Raw genomic sequence first — 21700 nt, 5'->3', positions numbered from 1 at the left:
CCACCATGTACTTTCAGTAAAAGTTAGAAGGAATTACACATGTGCATCGAAGGGGGAATTCACTCTTAGAGTTTTATTCCAAGTGTGTTAGCTAAAATATGAAACATGAGCAACATACACCAGCTAACTAGCTTATCCCTGCTGTCAAGCCCAAGGTCTGTATTCATGTCTTCACGATATTAAGATTTCACCTTATTTTACATGCAGATTGACATCAAAGCAAGAAAACTGAAGCAAGAGAGTGTATGGCAATTTCCTGTAACACCTGAGACTTCAACAGATGAGGATCTCGGAAACAGAAACCTTTGTTTATGTATGTGTGACTAAAAAATTGAATTAGAGGCTTCACAGGCCAGCAGAGTAACCCAACTGCGTATGTCACAGTTCTATAAATGGTCACTGGGCATTCTACAAGGTGAATATTTTTGCATCAGAAAAGCCTCTGTAGGATTGGCTCGCTTTGCTTGTTTCATTCCACACTTACTTCAGCATGTGTAAATAGACCATCAAGATTGTAGAGGAGAATAACGATACAGCTAGAATTTATATTCATAATAATTTAAGATCATGTTCTACAAGAAAACAGAGAAAGAAACCATGTTGACCGCTCCGTCTGGAAGCAAACTCATTCCCTCACTATGTTATAAGCATGTTCTATATGAGGAGGGTAAAGCAGAAGACTGATGAATAATGCAGCATTTCCCTTCAAATCCAGCATGGTGCCTAATGAGGACCAAAGCCCTTTATGCTGAGCACCACTCAAACACATCTCAAGACATAGGGTGAGATCTCCATACACTAAGGGCAACGGGTCATTTTGCCACTGGGTTTAGTGAAGTGAAGCTTTGCTCTTGGTCCCTATCTGAATATCTTTAGTCTATACAGACAATTTAGAAAAAGCAGCATTGAGAGCTATAGATTCAATAAACAGCAAAAGAGTAACAGCAGGCATCTAACTGGCTCTAGGTCTCACTATTTAGGACATTTATTAATCTATTTCTATTTCAAAAAGCAGGATTTCAAAACATTATAAGTATTGATCATAAGTTTGGACTTCTAGCAGGAGGTTTTAATGCTGCCGTATTCCCTGCATCTTTCAGAGTTACTGAGGACTTCAGTGGTCACTGGTTATATAGCAGCTTTTAAATTGTTGTCATACAAACCTATGATTTGGGCAGCTTGGCCTCCTAACATAACATGCATCATACACATATTCACTACAAATACCACGAATGTAGAAGACTATATAGTGCAGGGTAGAAAGAGAAGGGTTTAGTGAGCCTAGAGTGGGAATACAGGATACAAATCTGGTCCCTTCACAGGAAGGGAGATGAAATCAAACTAGAACAGGCACAAAGAAGAGCTACTATGGTGACAGGAGGAACAGAAAGTTTACCTTATGGCAGGGGAGAAAGAACTTGGCTTGTTGCACCTAGGAAAACAAAAGCTGAAAGGGGATAGGAGCGCTGTCTGTAATACATCATAAGAACAAATCTCCAGGAGGGGAAAAACTATTAAGCTAAAGGCCAACTTTGGCATGAGAACAAGGTGATTTAGGCAGTCAAAGAATACATTTTACTGGAAATTAGAATAAGGCTCCTAGTCATTTAGAGCAATTGGATTCTGTAACAGCTTTCCAACAGAAGTAGTAGGGGCTAAAAATCCAACTGCTTTTTGAATGGAGCTTAGAAAATTTACAAAATGGGACTATATGATGCATGTGATGGCAGGAAAAGGACTTGATGACCTACTTAAGCTGCCTGGAGTAACTGGTTTGACTCCAGTTTAATTTTGGAATTCAGTTTGCAAGACAACTGTGTATTATTTTGCCTTGCTCATCAGTCAGGAGGTTTACACGTTAGGAAGCACCTGTCAGAACGCAGAAAATGTAACAAGTGATCGGAAATCAGGATTAGCAAATCAGGACAATGGGACAAAAGGAGGCAGATGCTGCTGCTCTCTGCTCTCTACAGGAAGGTCTCTGCAGCCATGCCAAAAGGTGAAGGGCTCTGAAGGTTATGAAGGTTGGTCTTAATCCATGCCTGCAACCTGCTCTCATAAGCATTTACTCGTGTGGGGATCCCTTGTGACTGGAAAGGTATAGCCATAGAAGGATGTAACAAAAAAGAGAAAAAAAGTCTCCTGTGCTCTCTAGGTCATCAGGAAGTCACAGGAGCAGCACGGAGGGTACGTGGGCGCTCCTCGGGGTCCACCCGGCTTCTCAAGAGCCTGCAAGTCTGATGGCTAAAGAAATGCATGGTGCTCCTTCCATTGCCCTCATCTCAAGGATAAGTCTGGAAAAACACCTGGCACATTCTCATTCAAATCAAAAGCCTTGTAATGCTCTGGGCAAGACAGTTCCAGCTAGGTCTATATGAAGCCCCTTCTGTACTATCAGGACAGCAAACAACAGCCTTTACATAAATTCAAGTGGGTATGTGCGAGCAGCTCCCATGTAGCTGCACATTTAAAGCAAATCAGTTTCAAGAAAGAACTAGCCCAGCAATAGCACAGGATACAGTTTACCGTTTTCAGGTCCACTTTTTGTGACAAGTAAGATCTATTTCTCTTGGGGTAAATTCATAAAGAGATCAGTATCAGCAATGCTCCTACCTCTTTTATTCCTATCTTCTCTATAGACAAATCACAGCTCTGGTTCATAGAACAAGGAAGCTGTTAGACATCCGACGGCAACGTCTTCAGCTCAGAAGTTGATCTAGGCGACCTCAGACCTAAGGTACTATCCATCTCACAGTTGTGCTCAACTCCTGTCTCAGATGCAGGATATGTACCCGTTCTTACATCTCTCCATCATCTTGCGACTCAGTTTCCACATCTTTAAATTGTGGGTAATTATACTTCTTTTCTTCCATCCTTCATGTGACATGGCTATTTAATTATAAACTGTCTGGAACAAGGTCTGCCTCTTATTATCCATATGCCAACCACCAAGCACAACATGGGCCCTCAGTTGTTGGATGTGGCTGATGCTCCTAATAAAAATCATCATTAATGATACCATGCTATCTCCTGTTTAATAAATAGAAGATCCAACAATAGAACTGAAGACATTTAGTGGTATTTTTAACTACACCGGAAATATGCTTATAGGGTGGACTGGATTGTTTGTCTCAGGTTTTAGGAAGTGAACAGATGTAACAATTTTCTATAATTTGGTTTAGTGCAGATGCTGAAATGGGGCATTCACAATAAAATATATGCAGTATATGTAATTTCAGCTGGATCCTCTGGTGTTTTAAAGTAAAAATGTGTACCTGCAAGCTGTTTTATGGTTTCTCAGTCATAATTATCTCTGTTACACAGACTGCTACAACTACAACTCTTTCTTCGTGTGCAAGCTTTTTAACAATGTCTTGACAATTTTGTGAATTTTGCAAGGCATGGTATTCTCCTTTTGCTTTGCTCAGAAGCCTGTTAAATTGTTTAATTTCTCTTTGCGGTAAATTTATGAAGTAATCAAATCAAAGAAGGTAGCAGCAGATAATCTATATGAGAAGCTCTTGCACAAGACTAAAAAAAGGACCAGTTTAAGAATCTCAGAGTCTAGATAATTAACACATTAACAACTTTAGCTGCGAGTATCTGGTTTGACAATAGAAAGGAAGCATTCATCTACTGCAATTGCATTATTATATTATGACTGGAAGGAGACTGGAAATGAAGGTTAAAATTCTTAACAGCTGCTGCCTGGGTGCATGCACTTGAAAGAGTCTGTTCTGCTGCCTGTGGCATTTCTCAAGGGATGTGGAAGCTGATGAATGACGGAGATGCTAATGCTAAACTACCAGATATTTATTACATCAATATCTAAAAGTAGCCTTTATTAGGTTCAACAACCAGGCTGAGAGTCCTCAAAATCCCTTGCTAATGACTACATCAGCTGACCTGACAGACAGACAGAGGAAGGCAGATGCTGCCTGTGCCTTTTAATATTCTATACATACCATTAGGATTCCATTGGTCTTCTCCTCCCAGCACGAACAAGAAGTTTTCCACTTCCACAACACAGTGATGGGCACTGTTATATGGCATAACTGCAAGTAAAGCAAGAATCCTTTGTCAGCTCAGGGCACTGATTCCATCAAATATTTCCAAAGGTACAAAATACAACACTGGGATTACACCTGTATAAAAAAATGGGGGAATGCATCACCCCAAGCATGTATGTCTACTGAATTAGCAGCAGACAAAGCCGCTTATTAATAATCTTACGTTATTCAATCTTGCAAATACTTGAGGAAAAAAGCTGGAATTCTGGTCCCTCCGTGCCCCCCCACCTGCCCAACTGCCATATATGCCACTCTAAAAACAACTTGCAAAAAGGGGTGAAGTTGCCTGATATTTCCCTGAAAATAAGCAGATGCTAGGAATCCTAGTATGATAGGAAACATTAAGAAAACCTCGGCCCATCTTTGTTCTGCTGGTAATGTTTCCACAAGAAGAGTCAGTGTGTTCAGTAGCTTTCTATTACACAGCAATGAACAAGCTGCATTTCCATACAGTTTTAAGTTTTTAAATTAAGGTCCTGCTGATTTAATGCCTTTTCCAAATGTATACGCTTAATTTCCTGTACAATGTCATTAGCAGCACAATCACACATTTTCTATTCATCTAATCAGGAAGCCCTTTGTTAACAAAGATCAAAACTGTGGTGTTAGGTTTGCAATATCCCTTTTTTGGAGGTGTTGCAATTACTATGGACCAACTACAGTCACAATAATCTATTTTTTTAAATTTACATGTTCCACTGCAAATGCTAAGACACAAAAATAAGGACTTATATATACATAATATGCACATATTATTGCGGTGTGCCATACAGCACTATTGTGATACTATTTGGTAAATGTAAGCTTACACAGCATTAGTTATCATACCACATAGAGTAGTTTTGGCCCAGTGACACCAGTAGGAAAAATGATGTCCTTGTTCAGCTCATCATATGGGCACCTTAAATCTAGGTGAGGACAAATGGGGAGGTGATGTGCATGTACAGGCAGGGAACTTATTGCTTGACACGGATCAACAGAGCACTTAGGAAACCAGTGCAGTGGGAAATCAATATGACTCAGGGCCAGCTCTTACTTTGTGCTCTTTTGCCAATGCCAAAAAAAAAAAAAAAAAAAGAGGCAGCCTATCTCACACTTGGATTATTTTGGGTGATATATCTCTCATTTCATTTGTTTTATTATCTTTTATTTTTCTCAGAATGCAGTTGTGCAGTATAGCATATGCAAATAATAATAATAAGAAATACGCACAGCTTTGTTATTTAGGACACATTTTCTTAAAGATCAAGTGGGCTCATTTAAGCTTCTTACTGAAGTTTTTGCCAAGGCAATGATGAATAAGTAAGGTACATTTTTAGTTTCTAGTAAAGGTCGAATATCATTTTCATAGTCTGTGCTCTTACAAGTCATGTAAGTGAAGCAGTTCTTAAATTGGGCAGCCAGGTACAGTGAAAGTTAATTAATTAAGGTTATTTGTTACTAGTACACTTTATATTACTGGGAAGTAATCCTATACTAGGCACTGCATATGATCTTGTACTACCTATAGATTCCTACAGTGGGATGAAAGAATGAAAAGATTTTTGTTATCTTCTTAGCCCCCATATCATAGAATCATAGAATCATTAAGGTTGGAAAAGACCTCTAAGATCACCGAGTCCAACCATCAACCCAACACCACCATGCCCACTAAACCATGTCCCTAAGCGCCTCATCTACACGTCTTTTAAATACCTCCAGGGATGGTGACTCCACCACTTCCCTGGGCAGCCTGTTCCAAGGCCTGACCACTCTTTCAGTAAAGAAATTTTTCCTAATGTCCAATATAAACCTCCCTTGGCGCAACTTGAGGCCATTTCCTCTCGTCCTATTGCTGGCTACTTGGGAGAAGAGACCAACACCCACCTCGCCACAACCTCCTTTCAGGTAGTTGTAGAGCGCGATGAGGTCTCCCCTCAGCCTCCTCTTCTCCAGGCTAAACAGTCCCAGTTCCCTCAGCCGCTCCTCATATTTATCTCATTCTTTAATCTCAAGACATTCTCCCGTTTTAAAATTATCTGTCTCAAAAACCCAGTACTTTCCTTGGTTTTGTGGATGCTTGTACTACAGAATGAATTTGGGTCTCCCACGGGAAACTTGCTGTCCTCCTTAGATGCTTTTTGGGATCCCTCCTCTCAAGAAGAGACTTCCCAGGATCAGTCCACAGAGTTTTCAATTCTTACTTCATCCAGTGCTCTTTTATGGTTTCAAATTAGGTTCAAGCCAGTGGTTGTACTCTCAACCAGGCTCTTCCTTTGGTCAATCTGGAGAGATCTAGCATTTATTAGAAGAACTGTCTGCAGGCAGCACACATGCATATTTTTCACATGTTGTGTTTTCATTTTTACAAACACTTTTGTTTATTTATCCTCCATATTGACACAAAGAGGGCCAGTAGAGGAAGAAATTATATTTTAAGCTTTTCTGCTGTTCCCATGCATATAAACTACGTAATAAAACTCCCACACTTATGATGATAATTAAACCTTGAAAACTAAGGGCTTAATCCTGGCTCCTACTTAACTTGATGGCAACATTCCCACTGATATGGGATTGGGCCCAAATGACCTGAACTACCATCCGTAACTCACAGGAAAGCTAAAGGGAAGCTTGCCTTAGAAAGGAGGGTAGTATCTGGGCTTCAGAAGGAAAGGTGACTGCAATAAAGCACTGCAGACCTTTACTATGACCTTTGTTTCTCACACAGCTTTGGGGAAAACTCTGTTCTTGGTCTCATGAATCTGCCCATGGGGCTGGAGGGAGCTGGACAAAACAGGGAGGACGGAGCAACACTGTGGGCATCTAAAAGAAAGGGAGTTTTGGCATTGAAATCACCAACATCGAGTCTTTCTCCCTGACCTTTTTCAGGGTCCCTCAGAATCATGAGTTATACACAGAAATCAAAACCATGGGAATGAACAGGTTTTTTTACTGCTATAAAAAGCCCCTTGAAAGCACCAGAAAACTTGTGCTGTAAACCGTAATTCCTTATGAACACACACCCATATAGGACATAACTTTTCATAGATATAGTCAAAATTACGTGGCAATGAGCATGCAAAATTCAGCCTCTAGTAGGAACAATCTTCTCAAACTCACTCGGCTTGCCAGGGCGTAACAGGAAGAATTTGGCCCATCACAGTCTGGCCAGGCTGCTGCTTTCATTCATTTTATACGAGCCTTTGTCTGCTGTTTTGCTTTAATAATGTGAAAATCCCATCTTCTCATTTTTCGATTTCAACTCAGTGGAACACCTGCCTGCCCCGCAAAAAGGGTATTTGAAGAGAAGTTTGTACGCCACGCTCAAACACAGCCCGGTGTGAGTTTTTAGCGTGTCAGTCAGTGAGTTAGAGGGAAAGGGTAAGGAGAAGCTAATCAGGATGAAATGAGATTAAAGGCTGTCTAATTTTACAGCAACTGTGATCCATCAGCCACTGTGAAAGTGACAGTGGAAATGAATGATGGAGACAGACAGGTGGGGCTGTACATTTCACTGATTTATCCTCAAATGCACTGGGCCTTATTTTATTGAGTGAACATGACCGCATTTATCATGACTGTCATCTAAACCCACTTCCCTCCATTTAAAAAGGTCACTTTACTAGGAGGGAGTAGGATAGAGGCACTTTCAAAACAGATTTAGAATTTAATAACACATGTTTATAAAACCCTGTGCAAGAATTCTCAACTTTGTTAAAGACCGATTTAAAAGGAAAGAGAAAAGACTATTAAAAAGAGGAGAAGATGAAAAAAAGCCATGGTCATCTGAGAAACATGCTTAGCTACCAAGGCGATAGGTGCCAGGGAATTTCGTGAGACGGACAGATATAAACAGATTAGTCGGAGCAGGCAGAAACCACCTCCTCTAGGCCCCTGCCCCTCAGACACGCTTCCCAAAGCGCGGGAGGCCCACGGTTAACAAACTTGCGCTTTCCTGGACCAAGAGCACAAACGAGTCCAAGCAGCCCTACAACAACCCCAAAGGACAACACCCCCACCAGCCCCCTTCCCATGCAATTGATGTATGATCGCTAGCAGACCCTCCGTAAGGTGGAAGGCAATTTCTCAGGTACAGATATGTAACATGCAGAACTTCCTAGGTCAAAAGCAAATGGGTGATTTATACTTGAGAATGATCTGGAAGGCAGGAGAGTCCAAGACCGCAGTGGTGTTTGCTAAGAAATACTTCACTACACAAACATCAGTGACATTGTGTAGGAGGTGACACTCATGGAGGTTCTGCAGACGCAGACGCAGGTGGGAGACACAGCAGCCCCCTGCACATCAGGATAGCTGTCTCAGGCAAAAACTCCTCACATACGCCAAACCTTAACTAATAAAAGGCACCAGACAATGTTCTGGGACCTGCTTTCAGAAACAGAGTCTATAGCTTATAGCCAAACGCTCATGAAACCAAACACTCTCAACCATAATGCTTATGAGCTCAGCCAGATGTAATGATGCTCCAAAGGCACCTCCAACTTTTGTATGGGGGTGACAGTGACACTCCTCGCTCGCCTAATGAACAATAACGTGCTGTTTGTCTTACCCAGTTTTGCTTAGTTTCTGCCAACAATTCCACATTTAGGAAGCAGCATCTGGTTGTTCTCCATACATTAATCAAGCAGTCATCAGTTCCTTCTTCTCCTTACAATCCACGTTCCCCTGTCTATCGTCACTTCAACACTAACTAGCAAGGAAGAAGGGGGAACAGGAACGGCATTTCCCAAGACAGAAGGAGGGATGAGCTGTAGTCCCAGGAGATCTGAAAGCTGTAATACAGCCCATAGCCATTCCCCTGCTCTGCTAAAAACTCCTTTCAGAAACTGCACTTGATTCTTCTACTCAAAGTTAAAAAAAAAAAAAATCCACAGATTTTTCACTGCCCTGAACTATTCAGCTGCTTGGGATACTGCAGGTTCCGTAAGGAAAGCCAAGAAATCTCTTCCTCAGCTACTGCACAGCTTGAGCATAGCTCCTTCAAGACTCAGTACACACCCAGAAGTCATGCTTATCATCTCTAATGACCTGTGCAGATGACGCAAGAGAAGAGTATGTTTCCAGAACCAGGATGTCATTACCAGAGGACATATGGAGTCAATAATGACCTTCCACAATATTAACAGCCTAACCTGTTGGCTACGTAATATTCAGTTACTGCTACTTGAAAACTGGTTATTTCCACAGCTCTCCAGAGGGCAAAGTAACACGAGGAGATGCCTCTTTCCAGCACAGAAGGCACCTACAAACTCACTTTAGGAAACTGTGATTTGCTCACGGCAGAGACACAATATTCATTTCATTCCCAACCCTCTCCCCAAAATGCTGGCCACACCACAGCTGGTCCAATTATTTGTTGAGAACAGAATATCAGATACTGTTCACCTTTCTTTGGTTCATACATCATTGGCAGGAAGATTATGCATTTATTACTGTATGTTACTTGTTATTTTTCACCAAGGAGGTTATGTAAACAAACGCTAGGATTCCTCTGTGAATTGTTCACTTCAATTGTTTGTTATTTAATAACTGTGGGGAAAGAATGACCACAATAAGCATGAAATTCTAGCCTCGATGAACATGGTGGGACTTTTGCCATTGACTTGAAAGGCATTGGGTTTTCACCCACTGGTATTTTCTGCTCAAAAGATAATGAAACAAAGTTAAAAGAGGAGAATAATCAACAGTAGATGGCAAATACCTCTGTTAACATTCCTAAGACCAAACTGCACCTTGTCACCTCAAATTCAAGCAAATTCGTGGGACGTATTTTTTCTAGTAACACACCAATGCCAATCTTAAGTCTGAGCTCAACTCAGTGGGGGAAGCCTGGGACAATCCAACAGCAGTCACCATAAGCAGAAAATCCTAAGATGATCAGGATGAAGCACTGAGCCTCAAAGTCACCTTTGAGAACAAATAACTGGTATAGCTCTGGTCGAGCTGCACCACAGAGCACTCCATCAGCTCAGCTAGAAACTTCACAACCTCTTCATCCCCGTGCCAGTTTTGTGACAATTCCATTCAAGCCATCACAGGTAGGATGGGCACAGGGCAGCTGAGTTCATCTAGGACACAGCCCCTACTTCAACTGAGGCTGCAGGTAAGCAAAGGTGAAATGCCACCCCGCACCTATCTTCAATTCAAGATAATATAAGCACTAAGAAAGAGTCATCTGAGCAGATGAAAGCCCTTGGAATCAGTCGCAACATAGTGAATGGTATTTCATATAATTAAGACATTTCATATTACTTAAGATATTTCACATTATGAAGATATTTCTTATTAATGGAAATATCAATTTTTTCATTCAAATGTCCAGAGTTATTCTTTTGATACATTCTCTGGAATAACACCAGCCAGCTTTTTCAGTGGGGTTCTCAGTTTAATTGTTTTAATGGGCTAAATTTTTCATATGTGAGCATCTGAAATAAGACACTTAAATTCATGCTGATGCATCAGATCAGGCAAACATAACATCAGGAATAGCTGGCATGGTCAGTTCCCCCCTGAAATAAATTGTTTTAAAGTTACTTGGATGCAAGTTCTGAGCACAGACCCGTCTGCTTCCATGGATAAAATTCACCCTATGGCAGAACGTTCTATTGGGTTTTCAGCAGCACACACATTTGGCTGTTTGCAAGAACAAATTTTACCCATATATTTTCAAAGCTAAAAGCACCCATTTGGATTTCATTCGAATAATAAAATAAAGCTGCCTACTTGGATCAACAGTGTCTGAATAAAGTAGAAAAATACTGCATTCCCACCTTAAAAACTGATTTTCCTGTACCAAAATCCTGACACAATCCTCCCCATGTGGTGTATAGCAAACCTATGCATGCTCTGCTGTGCCCCCCTGCCAAATTTCCCCATGGAAATGATTCCATGCAGCTGAACTGCTGATACAGCGTCTGAGAATCACATGTAAGTGAATACACCAAACTTCTCGGCATGACATGGAGCAAGGGAATGTAACGCACAGTCCTGTGGCAAGCAACAATTCCTCTTGTTTTGTTATCCTCTACCTACCCGCCAACCTGTTGAAGGCTGCCCAGGGCAACCAAGTGCCCCACTGATTCCCACAGACCATTTATCCTGAGACACTTGCTGCCCACCACCGTGAGCTATGCAATGTTACCTCAGTGATGGTTGCTCTCCAGTAGAATACGCTGTGTACCTACTCAGGCCTGGATTTATGGTCTCTAAAGCAGAGCCCAACACATATTACTGGGGAATGACATCTCATCACATTGTAACAGTCTCATGATGAAACATTCATGTGTGACATTTTGCACAACAAAATCTCCTCATGGAGGAAATTATGAATAGTCCCTGATGGGAGAAAACCACAGCAGAGTTGCCAGAAAGCTCCAGAAGGAAATACTATTTTGTCCCACTGGAGGCTTTCAGGTCCTCCAAGATGTCAGTTCAAGGACATACATTCCCTTTTCTAACAGAGCCACAGGACAGAAGACCCCAACCAGGAGTAGTGCATTAACCCCCAGGTGCTTGTGACCAGTTGCATCCGTTTGTGGCTCAATTTCTACCTGACCTTGAGATGCACGCATTCTCCTGGTCTCCTCTGAAGGTAACCTTCCACACTCAGGACAACCACAACTGCTGCTTGCATTTTCCTGGCAGGATCCTGCTCAGGGATGCATGTCTTTAAAAGAATTCATCACATGCAGCAAGATCTTACTTGGCCCCCACTGCCCCAAAAGTCAAACCTTTCACTATTTTCTCTCTCGGTCTCAGTACTTCTTACCCTGCTCTCCACTCTTGACTAACACATTTTTTTAAAGGAACCAAACGTTTTTTTCTTCCCATTAGGTCTTGAAGCCATTCTAGGAGAAGAAATGTGATTTTCCATTTGGAAAATTCTACATGGAGGGGGGATGTGCCCATATTTCACCATATTAGAACAGCGGTTTCGATACACTTAAGTTCACTCATAATAGATAAATTGAAACCTTCAGAATTGCACTGCTACGGATTTTTTTACTTTTCCTTTTAAACACTTCAGTATCCGCAAACAAAAGGTTTTGTTTACAAGAGGGTCCAGCACATACCTAAAGCACTAGACATAAAGCAGAAGAGGGTGGAAGGATCTGTCCAATGCTTACCACCAGTAAAAAAGCTTAAAAAATGCTTTCTTTCCCAGAAGACATATACCTTGTACAGGTATCTGAAGAAAAATCTGAAACTTCCAACATGCCTAACTTCCTGCATGCCCAAGCACAGCATGCAGAAGCAGAGATGTCCACGTAGTATTACTCTAATGCACCCAGGCTGCCTAAATAAAGCTCAGGTGTCCCTGCCAGGGACCGCAAGAAGGCTCCGAGTTCATCTTTAATGGACAGGCCACTCAGACCACATACTGTCAGGGTGCTGAGGGCACCAACAGGACCCAATGGCCCTGACCAGCCTGGGGTGTCCCCCAACACCACTTGCCCATGGGCGCATGAGCCCCATTGCAGCTCAGGCCTGGGCACCCAGACCTGGCCTGGATAGACCCCATGTAGGTAGACTGTAGCATATCTCCAGTCTTGTCTTTGGCCTTGTCTCCTGGATGGCCTTTGGACCCATGTTGAGGCCTGTCCTCATGGAGCCACCAGCCCCACCGTGCCCTGACACACACCCATAGGCGGGAACGCTGCTGCCTGAGCCAGGACAGCAGCCCAGCCTTTCCCTCCATTCTGCACGTCCCTACCAGCACCCTGAGAAAAAAGGCACTTGGAGATATCCTGCCAGAGCTTAACGTTCTCCTCATCAAAATAATCATTCAAGTACCAGGAAATGAGTGTCTTACTGTTGACACCTTTCCCACGTCGGACAGAAAAAAATACAACGTATAATAGTCTTTTCTCAGGATGGGCAATAAGCGCCCACTCTAAAATGTACGAACCACTGGGCAAACAAATACAGAAGGAAACACAGGAATCAATTCACGTAAATCAGGTAACACCAAAGACTGGCTTCTCCAACCAGGCAGAAATGTTGCTCTCCTAGACCTTTCCCCACAGATCAGCTCCCAGGGAAGCGAAATGGCAGACCTACAGACAATTTTCAAATTCAGGGAAGGAGATTTGACCTGGGTAGCAGAACCACATACTTACGGAAAATTGGCATAGATCACTTGTTTTGTAAATCTAGACACAGAAGATGAAATTGGAATGTATATCTGAAAAAAAATCCATTGATAGATTTGAACTAAATTTATGTTAATTTTCTTTTGTTTTCTATAATAACAGTACTGTTTAATATTTTCAAAAAAACTGCTACGAAAAATGTGTTATGATGCCTAATCATGATGAACAGAAAAATTCACTCCATATGAGCACTCATACCAGAAATTTTGTTCTGTCTCCTCAAAGACTTTTTGTGGATTTGGAAAGTGTCCAGTCTGGAAACAGAAGCAAAACCATATTTCTCAAAACTGAATACCAAGCTGAATATCCTAGCACAAGAAGCTGGTTTTTAAATCAAGTGGTGTCAAAATTCATGGGCTGAACCATGTTCACACAGAATCACAAATAATTCACAAATCACACACTAGTGCATGGTCATGGACTGCTGACAAACAGGATGAAAGGTCAGGTTAATTTAAATCACTAGCCATGCTGTGACTGCAGGATTTGACATGTACAGTATAGTAAATTAAAGTCGTTGTGATTAATCACAAATACTTAAAATATACCTAAGTATCCTCAACTGGCTTGCATTTTTTTGTGAAGGAGTTAATTTTTCAAACAGTATTGTTCATGAAAATATCACAGTCAGTTAGTTAGGTGAAGGGAAGTGAGAACTGAGACACAGTCTGCATGAACGAAACTGGGACTCCCTATGCTAGTAACCCTGGCTTGGACCAGGTTCTGGTGGAGACTGAATTCAAGAAGGGAATGAAACTGAAATGAACAGACAGGGATGGCTCGGGTCAGGTCGGAGGGGACGCGGCAGAAGGGACTGGGACTGGAGGAAGACATGGCAAAATCTGTGAACACAGCGGCACATACTGATCCAGAGCCCCAAGTCCTGCACTCTTCATATTCCATACGTCAGTGGACACTTGTGCTGTTTACACACCCTGGTTCCCAGGGCACATAGCCTCCACTGTCACCAGCAACCGCCTGAATTCAAAAGGCGGAGATGTGTACACCAGATCTACAAAGCCAGCCTACATGATGCACCATTTCTCAGCATACCTTGAAAAGGCAGTTTCACCTCCAAGTCTATGAAAATGCCGAGGAGATGTGGGGCACTCAGAAGTTACAGACTGCCACTACGAGAGGCTGCAGTACGCATCTCCTCTGGCACCTCTCTGTTTATTTATGTTGGCATGGTCCTTAAACAGCTAACCAGGACACTTCCCAACTGCCCATCTTGCTGAAGGTTCAGTCCCATGAATACCAGAGACCTGCAGAAGCTGCCACTGCAAGAAACATTTCTGCCCTTTCTTGACCCAGGTCCCATCACTCCTTGTGATGGCTGATGCATGCATGCAGCCAAGCAATAAACAAGCAAGAAACCACATTATTTTTTTAAGGTGCATTGAATTTAACCCAGATATGTTCCCACTACGCTTCCCTGCCTGGCCTCACAAATCGGAGTTAGCAGGAGTGCAAGGCCTTGAGAAGGAGGGAAGGACTGATGTACCAGAAGCAGCACCAGCTTGCGTCAGCTTATCGCGGTTGTAAAACTACAACCTCAGCACACGATACCAAACCATGTAAATGGGTCTAACCCAGTGTTGCTGTGGCCCCTCTCCTCACAGCCCAGGCAATCCAGGCCCCATTTCGTGCTGGCACAGTCTCTCCGCAGCACCCCTCAGTGAGCCTTTCCAAAGCAATAATCTGGTGGAAAAATAACCCAGAAAACAAGAAAGTAAATTTCCATTTTGGTTTAATGCCCTGAGCAGGCTCACTCATGAGTTCCAGCACTGACATGAAGGAGGAGACAGGACCATGGGATGGGGTTGGGGTGGAAAGCAATTTGAAACAACAACAGCTTCACCTACCATATGGCCGTGCAGGGGATGAAGCTGCCCTATGAATGAACCAGGTAACAGTGAACAAGACCTCTGACTGCAAGAGGTTGCTTCCCTTCTGGAAGGTGTGTTGGGAGAGGCTGGGGGCTGCAGGAGCAGACGGGATTTCTAACAGTTAAGGCAGCTGTGCCCTGAGCTGGAGGACGGGATTCTGTCCCTGCCTTTGCCACATGATTTTACTGTAGTGCTGGACAAGTCCCTTAAGCTAATTTTTTCCACAGCCACCCGTTTGCCCTGTTCTGAGAACACTAATTACATGTGGTTCATTTTCGGAGAGCCTGATCTGATCCCTGTGTCTGATATGCAGGAGCGTTCTGTGCTCACTGCTGTTAACTGAAGTAGGTGGGAGAGAGAGTCTGGAAAGCAAGGTCTGAGGGTCTTGAAACGGGCACCCCAAAATAAGGGATACCTTTGAGTTTAACCTCCTTGCACCTCTGTTCCTCATCTGCAAAATGGGAACAATGGCAGACTATGCTCCTCACAAAGAGGATGATGCAAAAATACTGTAACATGCCAATGAAGCAGTTGGCCCTGTTGTTGTTCCTATAAAGGAAACCTTGTGAAAAAAGTCTGTCTTCGTAAGATTTTAGTAGCGTGTGACAGACAGGATCTACTTGCCAAACAACAGAGAAGAAAAAAATACTGTGAGGAGAAATTCAGCACGGTACCTTCTGTGCACTGACATGCGACAAAGAATAGTGTGTGATATCATTAGAGATTGTATCTTAATGCTTATGCAAACACAGGCTGAATTAAGGTTGCAGACGCAGCTCAATTCTCACATTTCCTAACTCTGGAAGGCTTGGTGTCGCCGTCTGTCTAACGCTCTTTTCAAGCTTGGTGCAAGTCCCTTGCGTGTGATCCACCCTAGGTCTGGCAGGCAGCTAGCGCCTTCCTTATCCTGCAGCTGCTCCAGCGTCTCTGGATCACCCGTGTAGGTGCTGTGGAGTCCGAAGTCTACCGAGCCCATGGCAGGAGTTGCAGGAGCCCTCCTCCTCCTCCTCTCCTCCTCCTCCTCCTCCTCTCCTCCTCCTCCTCCTGCCGCATTTCCTTCTCGCCGGCAGTGTGAGGCTAAGCCACTAGATGGGGTGCGGTGTGCTCGGCTCCCCCTCCCCCGGGAGAGGCATTTCAATCATCTTTTGGTTTCGGGTTTTGCAGCCAACCAAAAAACAAAGAGGTGAAACGCAGCACAAAAAAAGACATAGCCAGCTTCCTCCCAAGCAGTTAACTTCTGCTTGTTCCTCGTGTTCGGCGTGAAAGGGAAGAAATCAAACGGAGTACGCAAACCCCAGCGAACGCTCGGCGCATCAATCCTGGCGGATGCTGAGCCGCCCCGGCTCCCGCTGCCTGCAATGGGCATGGCGGGTGCTCAGGCTCTGGCACGGTTATCAGTCATACCTGCTTTGCCTCGTCTTGTCTCAGCTCCCCGAACCCAGACTGCGTGAGGATCAGTCAGCGATTTCCCTGGCAGTCCACACACATCTGCTTTTCTACTCCACGCGCCAGTCCCAATGAAATATAGCAGGCACAGTTCCCTTCCCCACCAATACGCCGCCAAATCTCTCTCTCTCTCTCTCTCTTAATGATGAGCTGGAAGCTGGGTAAAACAACATGCTCGCTTTTGACAAAGAGCGTGCTTCCTCATTACAGAGGTAAGGAAGGGGAAAGAGGACATGAGGAAACTGTGATACAAAAAAATAACGTATAGAATTACAGGCAAAAAAAAAGAATCCTTTCTAAAATAGTCACTCCTTTCCAATGGAAACACAGTGTTTTACTCAAGGTTAATCCCAAACTGAACTGCATAAAGGTGGTTAGATTACAGCTCTTTTCTCATGTCCCTAAAGAACAATTTTTTTGGGAAGGCACGCAGAAGCTGAAGCGTGCCTATTTCATCAGGAATGTGGGAAGGGACTAGTATTTACCTGCATATGCACCGCTGTCGAATTACACCTTCTCTCACTCTTTCCCAACTGCTTACAAGAACTGTCCCTCTTAAGGCATCATCCGTCCCAGTAACACTACTTATTATTAAACCTGTATATAAAATACAGCCCAGCACTCCTTCCCAACATCCAGCTTCTTCCAGCCTCCTACGAAAACACAGAGATCCTCAATCCCCTACACAGCACCTTCTCATGACCCAGCCCAGCCTTGCAAGCTCCTGCAGACTCCTCTTCTTCTTCTTCTTCATGGCCAAGAGAAGGAGAACAAAAAGCCAGGATCATTTTGAAGTCAGTCTTTTATTTTTCTTTCCTGGTGTGGGTAGAGAAAGTCCTCCTCCCACTCAGCAGAGCAAGACTACCTGAGGGCAGCTGCTGGGGATGCTCCTAACACGGGGCAGCAGTACGGACAGGGGTAAGCACACCCTCAAGTTCTCCTCTTTACCCCAGCAACGGGATAACTTGCATTTTGCAGCCTGTGACAGCCGGCGCTGCACAGGCCTATATCCCTGCTAGTGTCTCAAAAGCCATTTTGAAAGAGCCACACGCAAGGGTATACCCAAGTGGCAACGCAGCACTTTATTAGGCAGGATTACACCTTAGCTGTGAACTGGGAGACGAGCATGGGCAGACAGATTTGTGCTGCCCAACAGTATGTCCTGTCACATACCCTGCAGGTGAAAACTCAACTCAATCTTCATTCCTGATGAATTTGGATTTTCACCAAGAGAAACAGATGAAAAAAAATGTGGCAGAAAAAGAAACACAAAGGAAATTTAAAAAAAAATGCACTTGAGGAGCTCCTTCATTAATTCATTGCAAAAACACTGACAAAATGTGCAGTGCATCATTACCGGACATTAATACAGACCAATCCTGTCTGAGGAGTTTGCAGTCTTCCTATAAATTAACAAAGACTGAATATAATCCCAAATGCAGTGCATTTGCTCATATATATTCATATGGACACTGCTGATCCACATCTGGCTAAAATAAATGTGGTTTTACACAAATTAGGTTACCACTGATACAAACAGTTTTGATTCATACTACAGAGCACGAACAGATAATCAACGCAATTGCTTTGGTTTAGCACTGTGCTTGTGAAAGTCACCACTTATCAGCTGGGCTGCAGTAATTGCTTCTAGTCTCTTACAATTAGAAAAAGCCACTAGCTTAAACTACCTTAAAGCATTGATTGGATTGTTTAAAAGAGCACATTTGTAACCACCTAGGAAGATGAGCACTAGCAGGCATTGTGGCTCAACTAGTGGGTGCTACCTTGGAGAAAAGTAGATGAGCTGGATCTCTTGCAATCGTTTGACCTTTGCAAAATTGCAAAAGATTTAGACTAAAAAAAAATCCACAGATGACAAACAAACAATAGCAACTACCTGCAAAATGAGCTGGTGAAATCAGCCTACTCCTTATGCCAGTGTACCTTATTTACACAGTACAAAAACACTGAAATTTTGCACTGACTATACATACCCCAAGAAGCAGTGTGGTGTTTTTATTAGAGAAATACCTTCGTTAAAATTTTGTAGAGTCCGTAAAGCTGAACTTTAGACATTGAGTCTGCAAAGACAGCTCCATATGATCAGCTATATATACACTTTCAAATTATAAGTTCTCTGATTTATTTTGTTTTCTGACCTAAAGAAGTACTTTGTGGCGTTCTGCAATATGTAGAACCTCTGAGCGATTACAAAAACCTGTTTGGGACACTTGCTGAGATCCATGTCACTGGAGGTTCACAAATACATTCATTCCTATTGCAGTACCAGGGTGCATAAACATAGTTTTGATAAATGTGAATACTAAGCATTATTGCAAAAATCTTGTCTTCAAATCACATTACAAATCTTGTGGGCTTAGTTATTTGCTCCCTACTCTACAGTACAAGTGCTGATAACCCAAAACATTTTAAAAAATTACAATCCAGACCACTAAATCCAAGACACTACATATGCTTGATGCCCCTTCAATTTACTGTCTTCAATTTATTTTCAATTTACTTTTAATTTTCAACCATAAGATCAAAACCTCCCATTTAAAAAATAATCAGTTGAATCACAAAGCTTTGTCTTAATATACTAAATGTGCAAGATCAGAGATAAAATTGTTGGCAACACTGTTAATGTAACTGCAGCAACTTCACTGAAATAATCAGAATTAGGTACTCAGGCTTTATTTAGACACATGACAAAGGACAGCATTATTGTCGCGCTCTGATGGGACAGTCCCAGTGTAGAACTGTGAGTACTGAAATTGTTATGGTGTGGTATAGTGATACCTGAACTAAATTTATGCTACTGACTTAGCCCCAACTGGTGTACTCTCAGGTTCTCTTTTGTTTTAAACGTTACAGTTGGTCCGGGGCCCGAGTTCAGCAGGAAACAACGTGTTACAAAGGCATATGGAAACGATCAACAAATGGATAAATTAGATACTTCTTTCCAGATTCTTAGTATCTGTCTGTGGGTTGCTCCAGTGGACAACCACAAATCATTTTTAAGTAGAACGGACATTAAATTCATAATGGATTTCATCCATAGATTTCATGGAGTGAATTTGGTCCACACAGTTCACTTTTCTTACCTCTAATAGCCCAGACTCTCCTTTGCTTGTGGTTTTTTCCTGTGACACTTGCATGACATTTTTGCACCAGCCTCTAGAGCCCACCCAGGACGAATCCCAGTTGCAGAGCCAGCAGGCAGCTCTGGCGTCTACCCTCCTTGCCCAACTATGCAACCCCCAACGAACCCAACCAACCAAAACCAGCCACTCCTCACCCTGCCTGCACCCTCGGTGGGTTCCTTACACCCAGAATTGGTGCGCAATCGTTAGTCTTCCAGTACTTTGGTGCTGCCTCTACAGCCTTGCTTCTGCAAAGAGGAGACTTTCCATCCCTGGCCGTGCACCCGCAGGCAGCTCCAGCACCCCGCTGCTACGTAACCCCCGCAGCGCCCTGAGTGTCAGGGGAAATGCAGAGGTCTCAAGAACACTTTTTGCATACTGCAAAAAGGTAATTAGTGACTTCGGAAGCAGAGGCAAATAACCGTGGTATCATACGGTTAAATGGCCAGCCCTGGAAGAATTTTTTTCGTGAAAATCAATGTTAGATGATAGATCAATAGAAGTTTTCTGTATAAAAACATTTTCTCCTGAAACAGCGAGTTTAGCATTATTCAAATAAATTTTTCTATTATTTAAAAATGTATCTTTATTCCTGTTGAACACTACTGTTTTGTGCCATGTAAAGCCAGAGGACTTTTCTCTAAGGAATCAGTTATTTTCTCTGAGGACAATGAATAGTCCAATATTGAAAGTTTCAAATGAAAGCCCTCAAGTAGCAGCTACTGCTTCAGGCAGGCGCCAGTGCTGTTTTACCTGGGGGGGGAACCCCTTTCCACGGCAGCCCTGCCTCTCTGAGAGGAGGCTAGGCTGTTAAAATCAAGCAGCTGGGGTGAAGCCAAATCATGGCTTCAGGAAAAGGGATGCTACGTCAGGGCTTTATCACTGTTGTAAATCTTTGCAGTTAAGAAAAATCAGACTTCTGAGCACTGAAATGGTAATTTCTTGGAGCTGTGCTGGAGGCAGCCCAAGACCTGACAGGAGGACAGTGGCTCCAACCTTGCCGGGTGAAATGTGCCCCAGTGCAGAAAGCCCCTGAAACATCCTGCATGTCAACAAGACTTAAGTTGGAGACTTGAGCGCTGTACAAACCCTTACATGGGGCACCTCTGCCCTGGACGTATCTTTCTCTCCTGGAGCTAAAGTTAATGGGAACCAGTAAATGCCCAGCTGATTCCAGCAGTTGTGATTCTGCTGAATAAAACTATGTTTAAAGGAGCTTGTGCAGACATTAGTGGTAATGCAGCTGGGAGACAAGGACTGCACGGGGACTAGCCAGAAGGCTGGGATTTGGACACCACAGATCATCCAGCCCTGTGCTGCTGGCTGCCACAGTGCTTAAAATAATTGTAGTTCTCTGGAGAGAGTATATAGATAAAACTCTGTCCTATGTTAATGCACTGTCATATAGAGTTGTTTACAGGCAGTACTTAGTAAAGTACTTAAGCATGTATTTAAACACACTGCTGAACATCAGTGTGATTAATACTTTGCTGAATTAGAGATATGATACGAATACATTTTTCTGCTGTTGTAATTTTTCATTATATACACTTAGAAGCTGGTCATAAGGATTTTCTTTCAGTTTTACATCCAGCAAATGAATTAATTTGGGAGTCAAATTCTGCCTTAGTTATGCCTGCACAATGCCTTTCACATGCATGAGGGCAGAAGACTGCTCTGTGACCTTTAATTGGGCTTCTTTTTTGTTAGTCTTTAATGATTCATCTAGGAAAAAAAAACACGTGGTTCGTTCTTTCTGATCTGGCAGCTCTTTGACATTCCTTTCATGTCATTTCAATCAGAAAAGAATCTTTTACATATGGTATATATGTTTGTTAAGGCTGTGCACATACAGCAGCTGTAATTCTTGACCAGCAAGCAAGCACCTGCTGGTAAGTACAGATCGGAGCCAAACACTCTGTTCTTCTGCATGTAAAACTGGGGGGGGAGGGATGGGAAGACAAGAAACGTGGCTTTTACATCACTTATCATGGTAATTC

At 42.9% G+C, this 21700-nt stretch overlaps 1 protein-coding gene across 1 annotated transcript in view; it reads right to left on the bottom strand.

The window, feature by feature from the left end:
* Positions 1-21700, bottom strand: part of KLHL14 (kelch like family member 14) — a 62510-nt gene that overhangs the window by 10961 nt on the left and 29849 nt on the right. The window contains exon 3 of the mRNA XM_075141915.1: positions 3966-4055. Coding sequence (XP_074998016.1) covers positions 3966-4055 — 90 coding nt within the window. The remainder of the gene's footprint in view (positions 1-3965; positions 4056-21700) is intronic.

The sequence above is a fragment of the Calonectris borealis genome, chromosome 2 (assembly GCF_964195595.1).
Source record: "Calonectris borealis chromosome 2, bCalBor7.hap1.2, whole genome shotgun sequence".
NCBI lineage: Eukaryota > Metazoa > Chordata > Aves > Procellariiformes > Procellariidae > Calonectris > Calonectris borealis.
This window is presented reverse-complemented; position numbering and strand designations above follow the sequence as displayed.